Raw genomic sequence first — 19862 nt, 5'->3', positions numbered from 1 at the left:
CTGAATTCTATCTCCTAGACATGGAATAGAAGTTTTCCAATTCTTTTAACTCTCGCAAGATGGACCATTTCTGTAACAGAATTTAGGTATACTAAGCTATTGGAGCATGAGTTGGGTCAATGAATACAGATGTTTATAATACAAATAAGCAATGTGCAACTTCTGAAAAGCAACATTAAAATTACCTTCCGATGTTGCTGGCAGCAATTGTTGCTCAAGCTATAAAAGATATTTCGGGATACTTAAAAGAAAAAAATGTAATAAAATTGAGTGTGGAAGAATCTTGAACATAGACTTACATGTGATAATAGCTCCATACATTTTACGTGCAATCAATCAAATGCGATCAATTAAATAGAAGGAATCAAAACAACAGATGAAGGTTAGATTCTTAAAAAAAAAAAGAAGAAAGAAATTCAACTTTTCCTAATAGAATTGTAAAAAGTTGGTGGAACTATCAATAGAATTGGTCTAATCAGTGCCTTGAATTAGAAGAGCAGATTAGTAAGGGAGGAAGCAAGCGTTGCTTGCTTGATAGAATTCTAGAAGCCCATTAGGATCCATAATTAAAAGGTTTCTCATAACAAAGTACACCATACTATGATAACGTCTGGCGAGCTGTCAAGGTCGTCTTTCTAATGATGTCCATGGAGGCCCAGTATTCAACAATGTTCCACTAGTTCCACTCCTCACGGAAAAAGAAAAAAGAAATGCCATATCACCACATAACTCCATGCATCATAAGTCCGTTATAAGATACAAATTCACACACAGCGACAAAAAAAATAAAAAGCGTATTTGTTGGATTTTTTACAAAGCAGTCCTTAACATAATTTATATTTGTACATTAATCCTTTTTCTTTTACATCTATATTTCAATCCATGAAATCTAGGGCTAAAACAAGATCCGATATGATCAGTATATCCATATCGATAGAATCAAAGATATTAACAAATGGATAGTAAAAAAAGTTAATGGCATGTTAATGTAGTCATATATTTTTCTTAAAAATTCATGAGTGCTATATAAAATTAAATAGAATAACAAATAGAATTGAATATTCAGATATGGTTCAGATAGTTGTCTATCCATATCCATTTTTTTTAACGAATATAGATATGGATATGGATATTAATCGCATACTTAAATTTCTATCCATATTCAGATAGATTCGGATATAAAAATAGATCTCGACAAATACTATTCCTTCCACTTTCACCCCTAATGAAATTTAGTTAGTTATTGCTTATACATTCCTCAGATTAAGTTAACTAGGTAATAATGGAGTGTTCTATTTATATTCTACCAATGATGTTAATTTTACATATTTTTAATATTTTTATCTATCACTCTCGCACAATATCGATCCTTTTAACATGTGTCCCTCTATTATTAGGTTCCTAACAACAAAGTTCCTTGCGAGAACAAGGTGATGCGAGGTTGAATCCTAAGCCTCATTTATTGTTAAGCTAAGAGCATTGTTCTTCTTAACCCTAACTAGAGTTCGGTTAATAAAACTTAGTAGAAAGACTAATGCATACAAAATGGAGAACCATGCAAAAATTATCAGATAAATATGAAAATACAAACATACAAAAATAAATTTGGAACTAATCTAAAAAATCATATTTATATGGCCATGCATATTATCCTTCTTCTATTGAACTATTCATTTGCTAATTCCTTCATAAACACTCCATCTGCAAGAAAACAAACACTTCTAGGTAATTCCTTCTATCCATAAAGAAAAATAATAATATAATGAAAGAAAGATAAAAATGTATAGTTATGCATAAGATTTTCATTAAGTTAGACTAGTTCATCTTTTTGAGAAGCACAATCCAACTCATCTCACATTTTCAGGTGCTAGTAGCATTTGACTCTTTGGCATATATATTCCAGGTGTAATGCTGGGTGCCAATTTGATTACAGGAAAAGTTCTTGCTATATTACACAAGGGGATTATGTGACGAAAACTGGCACACTACTTCCTACAACAAAAAATATTTACTACTTAAAAGCTACTCCTCAGTAAGCAAGTATGTGAAAGCTTATGAACATTCATAGACCCAAAAATTTTCAGGCAGTGCTTAATTGACTATATGCAAAACTTGTGCGGGTATTGAGGGATACGCCAATGTATGAATGCATAACCTTAAGCATATCAGTTGGCATGTTTTTTTTTCACTTTATTAGCGTACTATCAATCACTAATCTGTACCTTGCTTAGTTTCTTGCTCCATTTGCGAATGTCATGCCTGAATCAGGCCATTCATTAGGTGCACATAATAGGAGAAGGAAATATAGTGATGCTTGATCACATCTTTCCTTCCATAAACAAAAAGAAATAGGGCTTAATCTTTTTGATAACAACAAACATGACCTAATCTTGTTATTAGCAAAGCTTAATCACCACTTGTCACGAGGAGACTGGTACTTTATACAACAAGTGCATGTTTTTTTTTTTCCTTTTCCTTATGAAGGCCAACTTCATAAATTATACAAACGTAAGGATGAAGGTGGATAGGATAATATCCATCCAAATCTGTTTCGTATCGAAATTTATCCGAATATATGGAAATTTGAACATCCTACTAATATCCATATCTGTATCAATATCCGTCAGACAAAAATGGATATGTATATAGATCGAGAACTATCCAATCTATATCTGAATATCCGATTTATTTTATTTAATTTTATATGACAATCATGATTTTTTTAAAAAATAAATGATGACATTAATATACTATTAACTTAATCAATAATCTACTTAGTAATATCTTTAATTTTATCATTATAAAATTTAATTGTTCGATTTATATTCATATTTGTATCCATATTTTTGCTATTGGATTTATATTCCTGCTCGTTTAAAACAAATATAGATATAATTTTTTACATCTGACTAATATTCGTATCCATATCTATATTTGTTAAATAAAATAAATATAAATATAAATATATTAGTATTTGTTCAATATTTCAATTTCAGCTCTGTGCAAACCTCGGCCCAGCATTTGTTTTGGTGAAATAGTTGGGCCCTAAATTAAAATCCAACAATCCGAGGGAATCAACGGTTGCGATAATGCCATGCGTTCGTCCTTCTAGAAGCATGCGCCGCTGTTCAGGCAACTCCAATGCAGACAAAAAAGTTTGTTACGGAATCGGTTCGGACGTCATCTCAGTAGTTGCCGCTCGCTTTTTTCTATAATCATCCCCTTAAGCTGCGTGGGAACGGACGCGCCGCGTGTGCGGGACTCGCACGCTAGGTCGCGACCAACGTCGACAGCCGTAAACGGCCCGATGGCTACGGAGTAACGAACTCCGTTACGGAAAGGGCGGACCTTGACGGCGATATTGCGGTGACGACACCCACCGGGGCGATGACCGGCGCTTCCCCTAGTCTAATGGACTCGGATACCATATCATGCCGCATTGATGATGATGATGATGATGATCATGGCCGCATGCATGCCGTATGCGATCATGGCATGGTCATCATGTGGACACCGTTTCTCGTGCTCGAGCTGGACGCGGACCTCGTGTCCTTTTTTTTTAAACAAAATAAAGCTTTTAGATCACGCTTTCTCGAAATTGCCCTTGCCTTTTTGGGATGTACTTAATTCCGGTGAGCTTACCTACCAAGAGTTTGGAAAGATGGGCGGAGCGTAAGTTTTATTAGGCTAACAGGGGGTTCGTGGAATGAGTCTACCCCAGTCTCTGCCTTATCGCCTTAATAGACCCTGCATCTACAACCGTTCGATCGTAAATCCGACGGTCAGAAATTACTGCATTATAAAGAAGGTAGGACACCCTATGGTCTCTGGACGAGGGTAGTTTTGTCATACTAAAAGTTTGAGGGGCGTCTCATGATTGCCATTGTCGGGGACACGTGTCGATTTGTGAAAGGGTTCTTATTTTTAGGCGGCCAAAAAGCTGGTTTGCGTTAAGACATATATAAACGAGGCGGGCTTGAACCGGTCGGTACAAATTTTTGACCATCTGATTAAAAAATTATGAGATCATTAGAACCGACCGGTTCAAGTTTTTGACCATCTGATTAAAAAATTATAAGATCATTAAAACTTGGGTTGGGATGGCTCGAATATCGCTCTTGAAAATAAGAAGAATTGCTAGTTGGGTTTGGTGAACGAATTGGTCGGGTCTGGCTGCTGACAGCCATGGCAAGTCAGAGTCTAATGTTTCAAAAGCTAGAGTGGACCATTTCTAGTTCCCATTGGCTTAGGTTTGAGACCTATTAGGAGAAATTTATGAGTGTTTTAGGTAACATTGGTTTCAAAAGATTAATGATGAATTGCAAATGTCCAACGCTAATACTTATAGGGGCATAGGGTTCACACCATTTTCTATTGATTTCAAAAGATTAATGCAGTACCAAATTGTCGCAAGTCTAGGTAAGCGTTTGCATTTCTATCCCATTATTCATCAAGGGCAATAGATTTGCATATAATCTATTTTGGTATGTGTTATGCATGTGTGTGGAACCATACATAGCTGCAATTTACAATTTAGAATCTTTTAGTGTTCGTGATCCATATAGTCTTGCATGCTTTTAATTAGGAATAAATATATTTCTAAAATATTTTAAAAATTGATAGATATGATTGAATGTGTAGGAAATATTTTACGAGATTTTTATATAAGTGAGAGGCTAAGATTTCATCATGAAACCGAGCATTCTTAATCTCTCACTGCTCCATCCTTGGCCCACTCAACATGTTAATCTTACGTCACACTCGAAAATTCATGCAACATATAAAAGATACATTTGACCAATCAGGTCCATGCAGGATACAAGTAATCACCAACTTTCATATAAAAATACATGACATATATTCATTCTCATTTATTATATAATTAAAATCACTCTAAAATTAATACACGCTCGTTTTGAATTTTTGACATGTGGATTATATGAAAAGGTGCCTTCTAGACTCTTAAATGGTCATCTTACAGCACTTTGCTTAGATCACAAGGGATATATGGGCATGTGATTGTTAAGTTGCTCTACTTTTATCATTAAATTAAGATATTTTCTCTCTACCTAAAAGTTTTGGTGACCGTTGCCACTGATATGCTTGACCAGTGTGTAGTGAAATGGTCGAGTCGTGGTATGATGAGCCTCATGGAGGAAACTGTGGGATACCATTAAGTCAACTATTTCACCCAGTTGACCACGGTCTCAATACCATCTTAGATGACGCTTAAGGCATTGGGCTTTCTGCATCTTTGGGGTGGTTTGCAGCGAATGTTTGTATCTTATAATTTAACAAGTTTTGGCAATCACTTAAAATTTGACAATTTTGTCCAATATTTGTGCTAGTCTCTTTATTTGCTTATTTATTTTTAAAAAGTGATACCTTATAATTGACAAAGGCTTCGGCACATTTCATTTCTTGAGCAACTATAGCATTCAAGACATTAACAAAACAAAACAAAGTTAGAGGATAACTAGATGGACCATTGCATGCTTTCATTCATCACTTTGCATCTCTAATTGTAAATTAATTCTTCATTAAAGATGGAACCAAGTGTTTGAGCAACGCATGCCCATAACAAAATTCGAATTAAAACATTAAAACGGGAGCGAGAGAGAGAGAGAGAGAGAGAGAGAGAGAGAGAGAGTTAAGAAGCACATAAATAGCTTGAATGTTACTTGAGTTTATAAGAAATTAATAGATCTATGAATATTTTGAATGTCAAGCCAAGCTATTGATCGACCACCAAAAAGGAACGTATACATGCCTCAACTCTAGCAAAAACTCAATGTTTATAAGGAACCTGCCATCCAAACCCTCGTATCACATCAAAAAAAAAAACAAACAATGCCGACTACTAAATTGAAGTTTTAAAGCTGATGCTTAAGCAAAAAAATATCAAATCATACTAGCTCAATCATGCACTTTGCATTAGTGAGAATAAAGTCCTTGCGGGAATGTTTCAATTATATAAGATGGAGTATCGACAAAATTAACCTTATTTAATTATTAGTTTCTGTTTATCTCCTTAAGAACAGCGATGAACTGATCGTAATGTGCATATTTTATTAAAAAATTTTTTTTACATTGCCTTACATTTTTGTACAGATATAGATATGAAAAAACTCTAGAAAATATTAAACAAGAAAATGCAACTTATTCTCCTCGCACACAAAAGGACTGGGTTCGATAGACGGCTGGCCTTCCGGTTTCGGTCAACCCTGGAGCACGAGGCCCACTTTTTCCGTTTCATGAACAATTAATTCTTCTAGAACAAATCTAATTACCTAAAAGGCTTCTCGTGTAACGCACACCTGGCTGCTACCAGGAGTCAGCTCATAACATCGCTTCTACTCTCATGAAACGAGACGCCAAGCATCTGAGCACCGCCCGGTGAGATAACCGACGCCGAATTTGCCTTCCCACTGGCCGAGACGCCAGAGGGCCGCAAAGCAGCCCAAAGCTAAACATGACAGACCATCCATGGCGGTTTCGGTTTCAGACCAGCCGCCGCATAGCGCCCAAATCTGGTCGGTTCTGGTCGTATCTTTTAGTCGTATTATCTTGTGGACTGATGATCGAAAGTTGTTCTTATCACTTCGAGCTATTATTTTTTTTGATTTTATTGGATGAATTCCCAGATTAATCGAACTCTTCGTTCCATCAGCACAGATCACAAAACGGCTGTTGCTCGATCCACCGGGCGGACCCACCAATCCTCGCCTCGAGATTCGCGCTGGCCCATTTGTACCTCTCGAGTCCAACCCCGCCTCCCCCGTCTTATAATCCCTCCATGGCGCAAAACAGCTACTCTACATACGCGTCCACAATTATTCTATGCGGGCGTCCGATCAGCCGTCCAACTGATACGGATTACGGATTACGGATTACGTGGCGAATTCGCAATGAACCTGGCTGGTAGAAAGATCGGGCCCGGAAAAGTCAGTTTTTCTCGGTTAAAACTCCGCATATATATTTCTATGCGGAAATATGTTATCCGTCTCCGCGGCAGTGGGCATGTAGATGGATGGTTGGATGGTGTCATGCATGACCATGCATGATGGATGGTGACATGATTGCGGGTATATTAAATATCTACGAAGAAAATAGACTAGGAGCGGGGGGGTGCGGGGTGGGGCGTAAGCAGAGGAGGAATGAGAGGGAGAGAGAGAGTTTAATCAAATCTAATGGAATTTTGATGTCCGCAAGGACGGAGGGCTCTCTCACTCTCTCTCATCTCCCCTTCTCTCTCTTCTGGAGAGTGAAGAAAGGAAGCCAGAGAAGAATAATTATTTATATATAAATTTAAAGAAGGAAAAAATAAGCCTGGAGTTGGAAGGGAGGAAGAAACGGCAGTCGCTCGGAGACGAAATCGAGCTATAATCAACAAAGACGAAGAAACCCTAACCCTAGAATTCGCAAGCACTAGAATAATCTAACAAAGAACAGGCGTTGAGGATCTCTGGTGAGTTCAAGGGTTGTTTCTTTTTAGATTTTGTGGGACTTTTTTTTGTTGTTGTTTTGCTTTAGTCCCGTTATTTGTGAATCTTCATGCATTTAGATTACTTGGAGTTCTGTCGGATTTTGCAAGATCGGGGTGAGCTGGTGGTGGTGTTGGACTCGGGGAGGATTTTTATCTATATTTAGTTGGGTTTTTTCTCCATTTGAGTGATGCTTCTCCGAATCGGTGGAGGGATTTTACTTCAGATTTCAGCGCGCAAAGTGGAAAAGATGGCTGTGAGGGGAGAGGAAAGCGGTTGTTTTGGGGTTTAGGGGGGGTGGGGAGATCGGATTTTGAGCTGTCCTGCTTGTTTGCTTTCTGTTTCCGGAAAAAGATCCGATTTTTTTCTTGCTTTCTGTAGGTTTTTGTTGGATAATCTTGCTAAACGCGGGGAGTAGGGACTTGGGTTGAGATATCTGAGATCAAGATACTGACTTTTTGTGGGGAAATTGAGCGAAGAGATTGAATAGGATGCTGGGAAGCAGAGCCGCTTGCTTGGATTTTGTTTCCATCACTCGAAGTTCCTTGTGTTCCTGTATTTTTGAACATAAAGATTCCATCTTTCCAGTGGCGAGCCAAACTAGTATGGAACCATGGATCTGGGGTTCCAGATCTTGGAAAGTATGTTGCTTTAACTAGAAATCTGATCTTCTTCTGGTCTGTAAGCTTTCCATTCCCTTTGCTCCTCTCGAAAGATGGTTCCTTCGGGGCCTCCGACTCCCATTGGTGGGGCTCAATCTGTCTCCCCTTCCCTCCTCCGGTCGAATTCCGGCTTACTTGGAGTACCCCAGGCTGGTGCTCTCCCACCTCAGTCGCCATTCTCGTCCCTGGTCTCACCTCGCACTCAGCTCAACAATAACAGTTTGCTGGGAAATATCTCCAATGTCTCCTCCCTCCTTAACCGCTCGTTTGGAAACGGAGGGCCTGGGTCTGGTGGTGGGCTTGGTACACCTCTAGCAAATCTCCAACAGCGAGGTGGTCTTGGAGGTGCTGTTGAAATGTTGGGCTCTGCGGTGCATGATCCGCTCTCCTTCAACTCTTCATCCGGCCCAACACAGGGGCAGCACCTCCAGAATCCTACTGGAAACCAGCCTGGATCGGACCACCCACAGCCTCAGCAGCTTGAGGCAGTGCAGAACTTTCAGCAGCAGTTCTCTGTTCCTCACAACCAGCAGCAGCAACAACAACTTCGAGGAGGATTGGGTAATGTAGGCAACGTGGGACCTGTTAAGTTGGAGCCACAGATGGGTTCGGCAGATCAGAATGGTCCAACACAGCAGTTACAAACAATGCGCAGCATCGGTGCAGTGAAAATGGAGCCACAACAGCTGCTGCCTTCGAGAAACTTGGGGCCTGTTAAGATGGAATCCCAACATTCAGATGCATCAGTGTTTCTGCACCACCACCACCAGCAGCAACAGCAGCATCAGCAGCAGCAGCAGCAGCAATATTTGCAATTGAGGCAGTCTTCCCAGGCTGCAGCTGCACAGATGAGTCTATTGCAGCAGCAGCGGATGTTGCAACTTCAGCAGCATCAGCATCAGCAGCAGCATCAGCAGCAGCAGCAGCAGCAGTTACTCAAGAACCTACCTCAGCAAAGGAGCCAGCTGCAACAGCAGCTTCATCAACAAGGTCTTCCTGTAAGACCCCAAGTGAAACAGGCTATGTATGAGCCCGGAATGTGTGCTCGGCGATTGACTCATTATATGTATCACCAGCAACATAGGCCAGAGGTGATCTTCTGTTACTCTTGATTCAGATCTCATTATATCAGGATGTAGTTAAGTTGGGATGTTCCTTTTATTAACAAGCCTCTTGATTCCCTATGCTAAGCGCAGGATAACAATATTGAGTTTTGGAGAAAATTTGCTGCGGAGTATTTTGCTCCCAATGCAAAGAAGAGGTGGTGTGTTTCTCTTTATGGAAGTAGTCGTCAAACTACTGGTGTTTTCCCTCAGGTATGTTTAGTGATCAATGTAACCTTGTTATTACATGGCACTTGGTTTGTATGTTATGTTGGGTGGTTCCACTTTTTCGCTGTCCATTTACTGGAGATTGTAGTTGGTGTTGATAATGTCATCGACATGTATGTAGTATTCCAGCTCAGTTTGATTGCAATCAACACAGATTTTCATTTACATGCTCTTGAATTTTATCTGCAATTTTACAGGATGTGTGGCATTGTGAAATATGCAACCGTAAGCCTGGGCGTGGTTTTGGTATGTACTCTCCTAATAAAGAATTACCATTTATCGTAATTATCATTATTTGTAGATTGCATTTCTTTTTGCGGTGTATATCTTTTGCTACTCTATAAAAGAGCAATTCTTCTTGGGCTCAAAAATGGGTAAGCAACTCATTTAATTCCTTGCATGTCCCCACTCCAGTGGCCTTTCATTTTTCCCAGCTTCAAAAGCAAACTCAATACTTCCATTTATTTCCTAGACAGCTATCCATGCACGTTAATACTTCCTTTCTTTTGCTTTTTTCGTGCATGCGCATATGGTTTATTTTTTCGTCTTTTGGGGAGAGGGATGCTTGGCTTAAAAGTTTGTCGCCTCGGTATTGAATCTCGTATTGGAACCATCTTATTATAATATCAGTATGCCCGGTATGGAAGCCGAATCAGCATACCGAGTATCAGTATGCCACCCATAAGCATACCAATTCTGCATGGTACGGTTGGTTCACACCAGTACTGACTGATACGGCAAACCTTGCTTGGCATTGTATCATGTAGTCCTTTTTGGAGTCCAATGCTGGCTTCACCTTTATTCTCTACTCTCATATCTGTTGGTCTGCTGCTTCACTATTGTGGTGAAAGGAACTTGTTGGAGGATTTGATGGGATGGCTTTGGTGAGCAAGTAGACCAAGTTGTGGAAGATGTAGGTGTGGGTCATGGTGGTTATGGTGGCACCATGGTGGTGATAAGGGGGTTTGGGTTCCTGAGCTTCTCAAACAATTGGGATTTAATTATAGAGGGCAGAAAGATGAGGAGAGATTTAGAGAGAGATGCTGGGGAGGGGCTTGATAGAGAGGAGAGAGGTGGGAGTGAAAAGCAGGTTTGGATTTTGTTGTTAAATATTAGCGGAAAATAGAAGATCTGTGCTTAGAGAGAGGATAGGTATTGCCATTGCACCTGAGATTCTCTCCATGATCTCATCAATCAGAAAAAAATGTTTGCTCATCAGTTTTGCTTTTTTTCTTTTTGATATGATTTTATAGATCCATTTCTACTTTTCCTCTTTGAATATTATCTTAGAGAATTATCTATAAGAGTTTAAAAATTACATTTAGTGAAATGATGGGTGTCTATATACAAGAAGCATGGGCTATCAGAAGCTTTGCTGCATTCTTGTCTGTCATTTCTAGTGGAATATCAATAAGCATGTGCAGTGCACATCACTAAGAGTAGGTAATAATTAATGATGGGCATTATGTGTTAATAATTCTAACTGCTGTAAATTATAGGCATATGCTCTCATTTTATTTTTATTTTCTTGTTTCTAAAAGAGAAAGGTAGGGAGTGAATCAAGAAATAGCTTTTTATGTCAAAAAGAAAATCTTGAACCAATTTCTTTTCCTTCTCTCCATGGCTAATAAGTGTACAGGCAACCTTAGATAAGGTGAGGACACTGTCTGGCAACAAGCCAAGGTCTTGCCATTTGGATGTAATTTGTATGTACAATGGGTTGGATAGGTCATTTCATGCACTTTAAAGAGTTTTATTTTGTTTTCCTTCTACAAATTTTATGATATCATTAAGGAGTCCAAAGGAGGAGAGTAGAAGCGGAAATACCCTATACGTATGTATATGGATATGCATGCGTCTATGTATAGACATAAGCAAGGTTTGCCATTTCGGTACTGGATTCCATACCGGTGCCACACTAGCATAGTGTCGGTACGGGTACAGTATGCCATTTTTTTGGCGTACTGAGTGTCGGTACATCATCCGTATCGGGTACTAGTACCGAATTGGTACGGCATACTATGGACATAAGTATACATTACTATACACATACGTATATATACATGTGTATATGCCTATAGGTATTTATGTATATATGTATATATACATGACATACGTACATATAATGCATATATAAAAACATATAAAGACATCCATGTGCGTATACATACTCACAAACATATACATATATGTACATACACACACACACACACATAGATATATATACATATATATATATATATATGTGTATGTGTGTATATGTATATGTATATGTATATGTACATGTATGTATATGTATATGTATATGTGTGTGTGTGTGTGTGTGTGTATATATACATATATATGTATATGTATATGTATGTATGTATACGTGTATCTGTATCCTTATTTTGCTATAATGACAAATGTATTGATTAGAATAGTTGTTTTTGTCCCTGGAACTCCATCTTGGAATGACTGTGTTTTAGTTCTTCACAATATTTGCTTTCCAGAAACTACTGTTGAAGTTTTGCCAAGGCTATGCCAAATCAAATATGCTAGCGGTACTTTGGAGGAACTTCTATATGTTGATATGCCTCGTGAGTATCAGAATGCGTCAGGTCAGATTGTGCTGGATTATGCTAAGGCAATCCAGGAGAGTGTCTTTGAGCAGTTACGTGTGATACGTGATGGTCAACTAAGGATTGTCTTCAATCCAGATCTAAAGGTGAAACATCGAAATAAATGTTCTGTTGCATGCTAGATGCTTTCTTTCTTAGCTCTATACTGTGATTCTATTCAGTCAATTTACCTTTTTTTCAATGCTCATCTCCTAGATTGCTTCTTGGGAGTTCTGTGCGAGGCATCATGAGGAGCTTATTCCTCGAAGACTGATAATACCTCAGGTACCAAGTAATCTTTTATTCTGGATATCAGTTTGCAATCTCCTGCCCTATTTTTAGTTCTTACTTGTGAACATGCTCTTGTAGCTCTGGTTCATGGATGGTTTATGTTTTTGCTATGCAGGTAGGTCAACTTGGTGCTGTGGTACAGAAATATCAGGCTGCTGTTCAAAATACATCATCAGGCTTATCTACCCAGGATTTGCAAAACAGTTGTAATTCGTAAGTCCATTGCTTTTGTTTCATGTCAAATTCACCCATCCATTTAGTATTTAATATTTAATATTTATTGCTTCATATCTACTGCCAAATGAATTTTACTACTTTGACTATTCTTGAACACACATTAAATGAAAAAGGATCACTTGACCATTGTTAAGAGAGATGTGCATTTGCAGTTAGGGCTATAAACAGTTTCTGGTTATCTAATAACATGACTCTTAGAAAGCAATCAACTTTAATCCTGAATATGAGCTGATCATAATAAAATATACTTGATAAGTTATCCATTAATAATTTATTTATAAAAATGTATACCCAGTATTATGTTTTAGTGGAAATTTCACATACGTTAACCTCTCCACCTTATTTTTGCATTTTTCATGCTGATTGTATAAACCAAATTTTCGGTTTTAGATCACACCATCAAATGTATGGTAATTTGGGTCTAGGCTACTTAGACTTATTCAAGAAAAAACATTGCAAATATAAACATTCTAGTTGTTAAATTAATAACTCCACCCTATAATATTGCTTAAGTTTAAGAAAAGAGATGCTTGGGAGAATATTGGTATAAATTTATAATAGAGCTACTGAACATCTGATCATGGATCTGAAATCATTGAAACCAATGAGGAACCGCTTATAAATTCTGACCTGTTTTGACACTTATTGCAGTTCTTTTTACATGCGTGTGTACTGGCCTTGTGTACGTCCTTGTGTGTTTGTGTGCGCGTGAATTTGTATTTACAGAGCTTTGCCATTTTTATTAGTATGAAATGCTTAGCAACTTTAACTATCCAGGAAAGCTTTTGAGGCTTGGGGAAAGCATTGTAGCTTCAATTGGTTCATTTATTTTTAACTGCAGATAAGTTAAGGGTGACAATGTACATGGCTGGGATCTTTGTTCTGCATTGAATATTGTTCTAGTCTTCTAGAGGCAGTTGCCTAGGTGCCCAGGCGGCTGCTTAGGCACCAAATTGGGCAAGGCCACGTAGGACCAACCCCGTGTAAGCCCTACTTTTAAGGGTTCTATTTCCCTTTTCTTTCTTTATTTGAACCCCATATAGTTAATTTGGGAAGGTAGCTGAGACTAGCACCAATCCAGCAGCAGCTGATAGGCTGACAAATGATTATTGTTGGGTCAAGCGACCATGATAGCCTAGGTGGTGGTGCTGACAATAACTGCTAACACTGGTGTTGAGCATGTGTCTGTTTTCCACTTTGTTCTTCCTTTCTCTGTTTCATACTTTCTTCTTTAAACCAGTCTTCATCTTCTTCTCGTCCTTCCTTTGATTGTGCTGCCTTTTCTTCCAGTATTGCTTCTTCATCTGGATGTATTTCCATGTTTTTTTTTCTGTTTTTCCCTTCCATCCTTCTTTCTAGCCTCTATTCTTCTTGCCTCACCCTCCTCCTCCTTGATGGATGTTTGCTGCGGCCCTGCAGTCTGTTTGCTGCTACTTGTCTGCCTTGCCTCTCCTCATCTTCTTTCTTCTTTCAGTCCTTGCTGGGTGTTAGTGCTTGTCTATGACCTTACAGCTTGCTGGTTATTACATGGCAGCAATGCTGCTGCTTTCCTTTTTCTCATGGAATTTGATCTTTCGACTTTTTAAGTATGAAAAAGAGGTTTTGTGATGTCATATATGATGATAAAAGAGTGCATATGTAATATGTGCACATACTTATTCATGTATATCATCAAAAGCGTGCATAATTAAGGCTTGGAGAGAGCTTCCATCCCTAGGTGGCTGTCTAGTTCTGCCACCTGGCTTTGCATTGGCAATTAGACTACCTTGGCAGTTGGCGCTGAACCAGTTTTGTGATTAGGTTTTTTATCCTTTTGTCATTATTCATGCATTAAATTCTTCATACTGTTTTAGCCCACTTTTATGATATTAACAGCTGGCTGTTATTTAAGTTTCAGCAATTTCTTAATTATCTTTTGGAGTGTTACTTATGTCAGGGCTCCAGCATGTTGTACTACAATTAAGAAGACTTCCCTGTCCTGCCACTGTTAATATTTTCAGCAATTTTGTAGATTTTTTGTCACCTATATTTCATGGTGAAGGCTATATCAAGTAATGAAATTGTGGATTGGATTTCAAAAAAATTGCTTCATCTAATAATTGCATTTCTATTTTGATATTTATTGTTTTCATTTTTATGAGTATCATTAAACTGCACCAGCTAATCTGCTACTATCTTCTATAAATCAAGAGAACTCCAAGTGACCCGACTGCCAAACTTTGTTGGATGTTCAACCATCTCATAATTGCATGTAAGACAGAAGGCATGCATGGAAAGTAATGGAGGAAACAAGGAAAGCCAAGTATCTGAGTGGAGCAAATAATTGAAATTGGGATGCGGATGTTTTTCATGTGCATGGCATGCATCAAAAACTAGTGCAATTAATTTGAACATGTGGTGCACATGGATGAGTAAGCTAGTTTATCATTAACAGAAGCATACACGCAGTTGAAGTGACCCTTGTTATCTAGGCAAGCAATTGATGATAAAACCTTCTTTGCTTTTTATATGCTAAGGCACCTTTCTAACCTCAGCAGGTATTGATGTTGGGAAGTAGGGACAACATTTATCGATATAATCTATTTTCATAGCCTTTGATTTCTTTTCTTTTTTTTGATAATTATTTTTGCATGTGAGAGATAGTGTGGCCCATTTTATTTAAAGATTTTTTTATTGTTCGTGTGATTTTATAAATGCACAGTTTCAGGGACTATAAGTAAACTAAATAGGATACATTCATTTTAAGATGGGGAGTATTCATGGTGGTCTAGGGACAGGCATTGTGTCAATCTGGAGTGTCATGAATGATGCATGTATGCAGGAGTTAGGTTTTAAAATTAGAACAGATGTAAACTTGTTATGATTTATGAATATGGATGCTGCAAATTTTAGTATTGCTAATTTAACCAAACTTTGATGTATTTATTAATAAAACCCATTTTTGTTTTCTGCCAGAGCACTCTTCTAGTTTCAGCCTGTGTATATGAATATAAAATTATGAAAGAAAATATGGACTGTAAATTAAAATTTGTCGAACTATCTGTTTTTGGATCTATATATTGAGATAGAAGTATGCACGTGCGCATTCTAAATAAATTTTCAGATAATGGTTTGTTTATGCATTGCGCTGAGATGAATAAGTTATTGGGAATGAATCTGCTGCTAGACATGTGATCTTTTGTCCATTGTATATGGTTGCATAAATGAAGAAAAAAAATCATATTGTCACTTCCAATCAAATAGGTAAGATTACTTCCATTTTCTGACAATATTGCACAACTCATACAAGATGACTGGTCCATGGCATGCCATTATTTTGAACAAATAAATTTCGTTGCCTTCAAATTGACACATGCTAGATAATTTCATATTAAAAGCACTTTTGACTTGGTTAATGTGATCTTCCCATGCATCTTTTCGATATGGCCTTCCTCCAGAACTTGTTCTGCTTTTTCCCCTCACTGTTTATGTTCAGTGACCGTTGTTAAAGGTGCGTTGAGATGCAAAGCGACCTAGGCACAACCTTATTCTGTGTTGCCTGTGTCAAGGCAACAATGATTTCATCAAGGCGCTCAAAAAGCAGGCTTTATGTGCTCCTCCCTGAGGCACCAAGGTGCAAAAAAGGCGCAGTTGTGACTATTTGTGTTGTGTACGTGACCCCTGCATGATTGCAAGTTTAGTTTGCTATGGTGATTGTGTGTTTCTGTGTCATATGTGTGTATGGCCAAAATCATTTAGGTGTTTAAATATGTTTTCCTGTCTGCGGTGTCCCTGTTATTTTTATTGCCATACATACCATGTTACCCAGAGCCTTCGATTTTGCCCAAAGTACCTGCACCTGACACCTGACACCTGTAGACAGACATTGATATGGCACTTGGACATAGGTGCATAAGACATGTAAATATGCAACACACAGGTCGACAATATAAATGTGCATACACACAGACACACAGAGTCAGGTTCCATTTAGACCTTGTTACCTTGGTGTTCCTTGAGCCTTTAAAAATTTTGCATGTGGCTACTTAATGCAGAATTACTTTCATTAAACATGTATCATGCACTGAGTTCGTGTTGATTGATTTTCTCCCACTGATGATCTTTAAATGGATTCTAATTAAGATGCATGTCATTATAGGTTTGTGGCATCTGCTCGTCAGTTAGCTAAAGCTTTGGAAGTGCCATTGGTGAATGATTTAGGATATACCAAAAGATATGTTCGCTGCCTTCAGGTAGCTGCTCTCTTACTGCTATTATTTGAATCAGTGGGAAGAGCAATATTTTTGACTTTATTCATGTTTTAATCATGAAATACAAGTATGATTTTCTACTACTACATAAGTTTTTTGCATTATGTAAAATTTTTTATGTAAATATTTTAATCATAAAATATGTAAATATGCTCTGCTTGTTTCCTATACCTAGTTTTTACATTATGTAAAGCAACATAAGTGATAAAGACTTCACCACACTGTTCCTTGATCCATAACTGATTACAATCTTCTGGTTGCAATAATCTAAAATTGCAGATATCAGAGGTGGTAAATAGTATGAAGGATCTGATTGACTATAGCAGAGAAACAGGGACTGGACCTATGGGTAAGATCTCTCTGTTCTCCATCTCTATGTTATAGCTCCTCAGCAACATTGCACCTTTTCATATATGGCTGATGTTGATTTACTTCCAATATTATTTTCAGAATATTTATTAGTGTGAAATTAATTAATTGATTGGAATCTGATCCATGCACATTTAGGTTAGTTAATAAGTTTGTATATTAATTGTAGACTGGTAATCGCATGTAGCTTTGGATCATGTGGATTACATTATTCCCTAAGAGCTGCAGATTTACCACCATGTCCATGGAATCGTAGGACTTTGAGAGATGTGGATGTAAAAGTGTATAGGGCATAGCCATGTTACTATCATTTTGCAATGCCATGCATTGTGGAATATAGCTACACTTTGCCAAAATTAATTTTGTTTTTATCAAAATTAGTCTTTCCATACAATCCTGAATGCATTTAATTACCCTCTTGTTGAACATATCATTCTGTCCTTGCTTTGGTTCAGATAGTTTGATCAACTTTCCTCGAAGGAAGTCTCTGTCGTCGGGACTTCAAGCTCAGCAAGCCCAACAACCTGAGGAGCAGCAGTCCATTACCCAAAATTTGAACCACGATGATCAGAGCGCTGCTCATGCCGCTAGAGTGCAACTTGCTTCTGCTAGCAATGGTGGTGTTAATGCAAATAACTGCCTCAATGCTGCATCATCTACATCCACGTCTGCAACTACAATTGTGGGGCTCCTGCATCAAAATTCAATGAATTCCAGGCAAGAAAACCAGATGAGCACTGTAAACAACGCCTACAGTGTTGGGAGCACTGTTCAGATTCCATCTGCCAGCTCGTCAAATTCACTTCCTCAACCCAATCCATCTTCCCCCTTCCCTTCCCCAACGCTGTCCACATCTAATACCAACCCTGCAACTTCTCATAACATGACCCACCTAAGCTCCACGAGTTCAGCCGCGAATGTGTCTGCAATGCAACAGGTGACGGCACAGCCTCATGAAGTTGATCCAAATGAATCACAGAGTTCTGTGCAGCAAATTTTACAAGAGATGTTGATGTCCTCGCAGCTAAATGGTATGAGTACCTCAGGGAATGATATGAAGGGTATCAATGGAATGAACCCAGTTTTGAGTGGTGGGAATTGTATAGTTGGGAATGCTATATCTAACAGTTTGTCCATCGGTGGTATCGGGTTTGGTGGCATGGGTGGGCTTGGTCCATCAGCAACAGCTAGTGGGATAAGAGCAGCAATGTCCAATAATGCTATGACCATGAATGGGAGGATTGGAATGAATCATATCTCTCGGGATCCAGCAACCATGAGCCATCAGCAGCAGCAGAATTTGGGAAACCGGCTGTTGGGTGGTCTTGGAGCAGCCAACAACTTCAATAATCTTCAGTTTGATTGGAAGTCCTCGCCATAAAAGTAAGATAGGGGCTGTTAACCCAACTAGAGCATGTTATTCGGGCAGCAGAAATTATCCCGAGTACAGGAGGGAATGTTACCATCAGACTATTGCAACCACGGCAGCAGCCACCTTGCAAGTCCTTAACTTCTTCAAGATGCCTCTTTCTGTACCAAGTTCTCAAGAGGCATATATAGTAACGTCATACAAATCCTTGTACCTTTTATTGTCTATCATCTAACTGTTGTTTGTAAACAATGTGTATTATGCCTGGTTCTTGCCAATACTACTTTCCAAGTGGGAAACACGGGAAACTGGAGTCTGTACGACGGGAAGAATGGAAGCCTTGCCTGGCAGCGCCCGTTGTGCGCTCTCCACCATTTTGGGGAAATGCAGAGTGATGCATTTTATATGGATCTTTTTGTAACCTCTGTCCTCTTCCAAGGGTTTGTGGACAAGCATGTGCTCTATTTTGTCTAAGATGTTCGAAATCATAGGTTAGGTGATTCTTTTAAATGACAACAGAAAAATGAGAATTTGAGTTCTGGAAGATCTTCCAGTGAACAGGTCAATTTTGCGAAAGTTTCTTGCACTCTAGTCGTAAGTAACACGGGGAAAGGTACCAGCACAATGTGGACGTGCTGAAAGTTTTAGAATTTTGACACGGTATCCCACCGAACTAGATGCTAAATGATTCGAATGCCGTTAATCAACTTAGCTGGCAGGGTATGCTGTCTCGTGATGCAAGGGCAATTAACGGTCCTGTACGTTGATGAAGAGAGCTTTATGGTTCAAATTCCAAATGGATAGGCTAATTAATCTTTATTGATCACTCGACAGAGGATAAACTAGGTAAGGTAAGAGGTGTGGTTTGAGTAGCAGCCCGGTCTGCCTTGGGGCCAGGCTTCAGTCTAGGTGGGGTAGGGCGGCGTATAAGATAAAATACATCTGGTCTCGATTAAAAAATAATAATAATAAAATACATGTGGTCAAAAAAGAAAAAAAAAAACGTGAGCAACAAATCCTTTAGCCGTTCCATGACAAATACTAGATGGCAAGCCCCATAGAGACCTAGTGGCTAGAGGGCGTCTCATAGGTCTCTCCTTAGATGATGCAGAAATCGAGATGCAGGCATGACAATTACAGTCAGGAACTATGAGATCACCATGGTTCCAGTGCCCAAAATTCTAACACTGAAAATCTGCATTCAACCAACTATTGTGTAATTCAATTTGTGCACAATGGGAGCGTCATTTAGCATTCTGATGTAACGAA

General features: G+C 38.6%; 1 protein-coding gene across 4 annotated transcripts; it reads left to right on the top strand.

Annotated features, from left to right (window-relative positions):
• The first annotated feature begins 7127 nt into the window (after positions 1 to 7127).
• LOC103720514 (transcriptional corepressor SEUSS-like) lies at positions 7128 to 19130 on the top strand. 4 transcript variants are annotated; one of them, XM_026809776.2, is made up of 10 exons: positions 7128 to 7468; positions 7866 to 9237; positions 9343 to 9462; positions 9675 to 9723; positions 11946 to 12184; positions 12294 to 12362; positions 12484 to 12581; positions 16744 to 16837; positions 17135 to 17204; positions 17680 to 19130. In XM_026809776.2, exons 2-10 carry the CDS (start codon positions 8200 to 8202, stop codon positions 18603 to 18605), a joined length of 2703 nt encoding a protein of 900 aa, XP_026665577.2. In that variant the 5' UTR covers positions 7128 to 7468; positions 7866 to 8199; the 3' UTR covers positions 18606 to 19130. The 4 variants fall into 4 exon arrangements, with proteins under 4 accessions (XP_026665577.2, XP_026665579.2, XP_026665578.2 ...); XM_026809778.2 differs by having other exon boundaries at positions 7595 to 9237; XM_026809777.2 differs by having other exon boundaries at positions 7565 to 9237.
• Positions 19131 to 19862: the final 732 nt, after the last annotated feature.

This window comes from Phoenix dactylifera, chromosome 14 (genome assembly GCF_009389715.1).
Source record: "Phoenix dactylifera cultivar Barhee BC4 chromosome 14, palm_55x_up_171113_PBpolish2nd_filt_p, whole genome shotgun sequence".
NCBI classification, from domain to species: domain Eukaryota; kingdom Viridiplantae; phylum Streptophyta; class Magnoliopsida; order Arecales; family Arecaceae; genus Phoenix; species Phoenix dactylifera.
The sequence above is the reverse complement of the archived record's forward strand: the minus strand, read 5'-3'. Positions and strand labels throughout refer to the sequence as shown.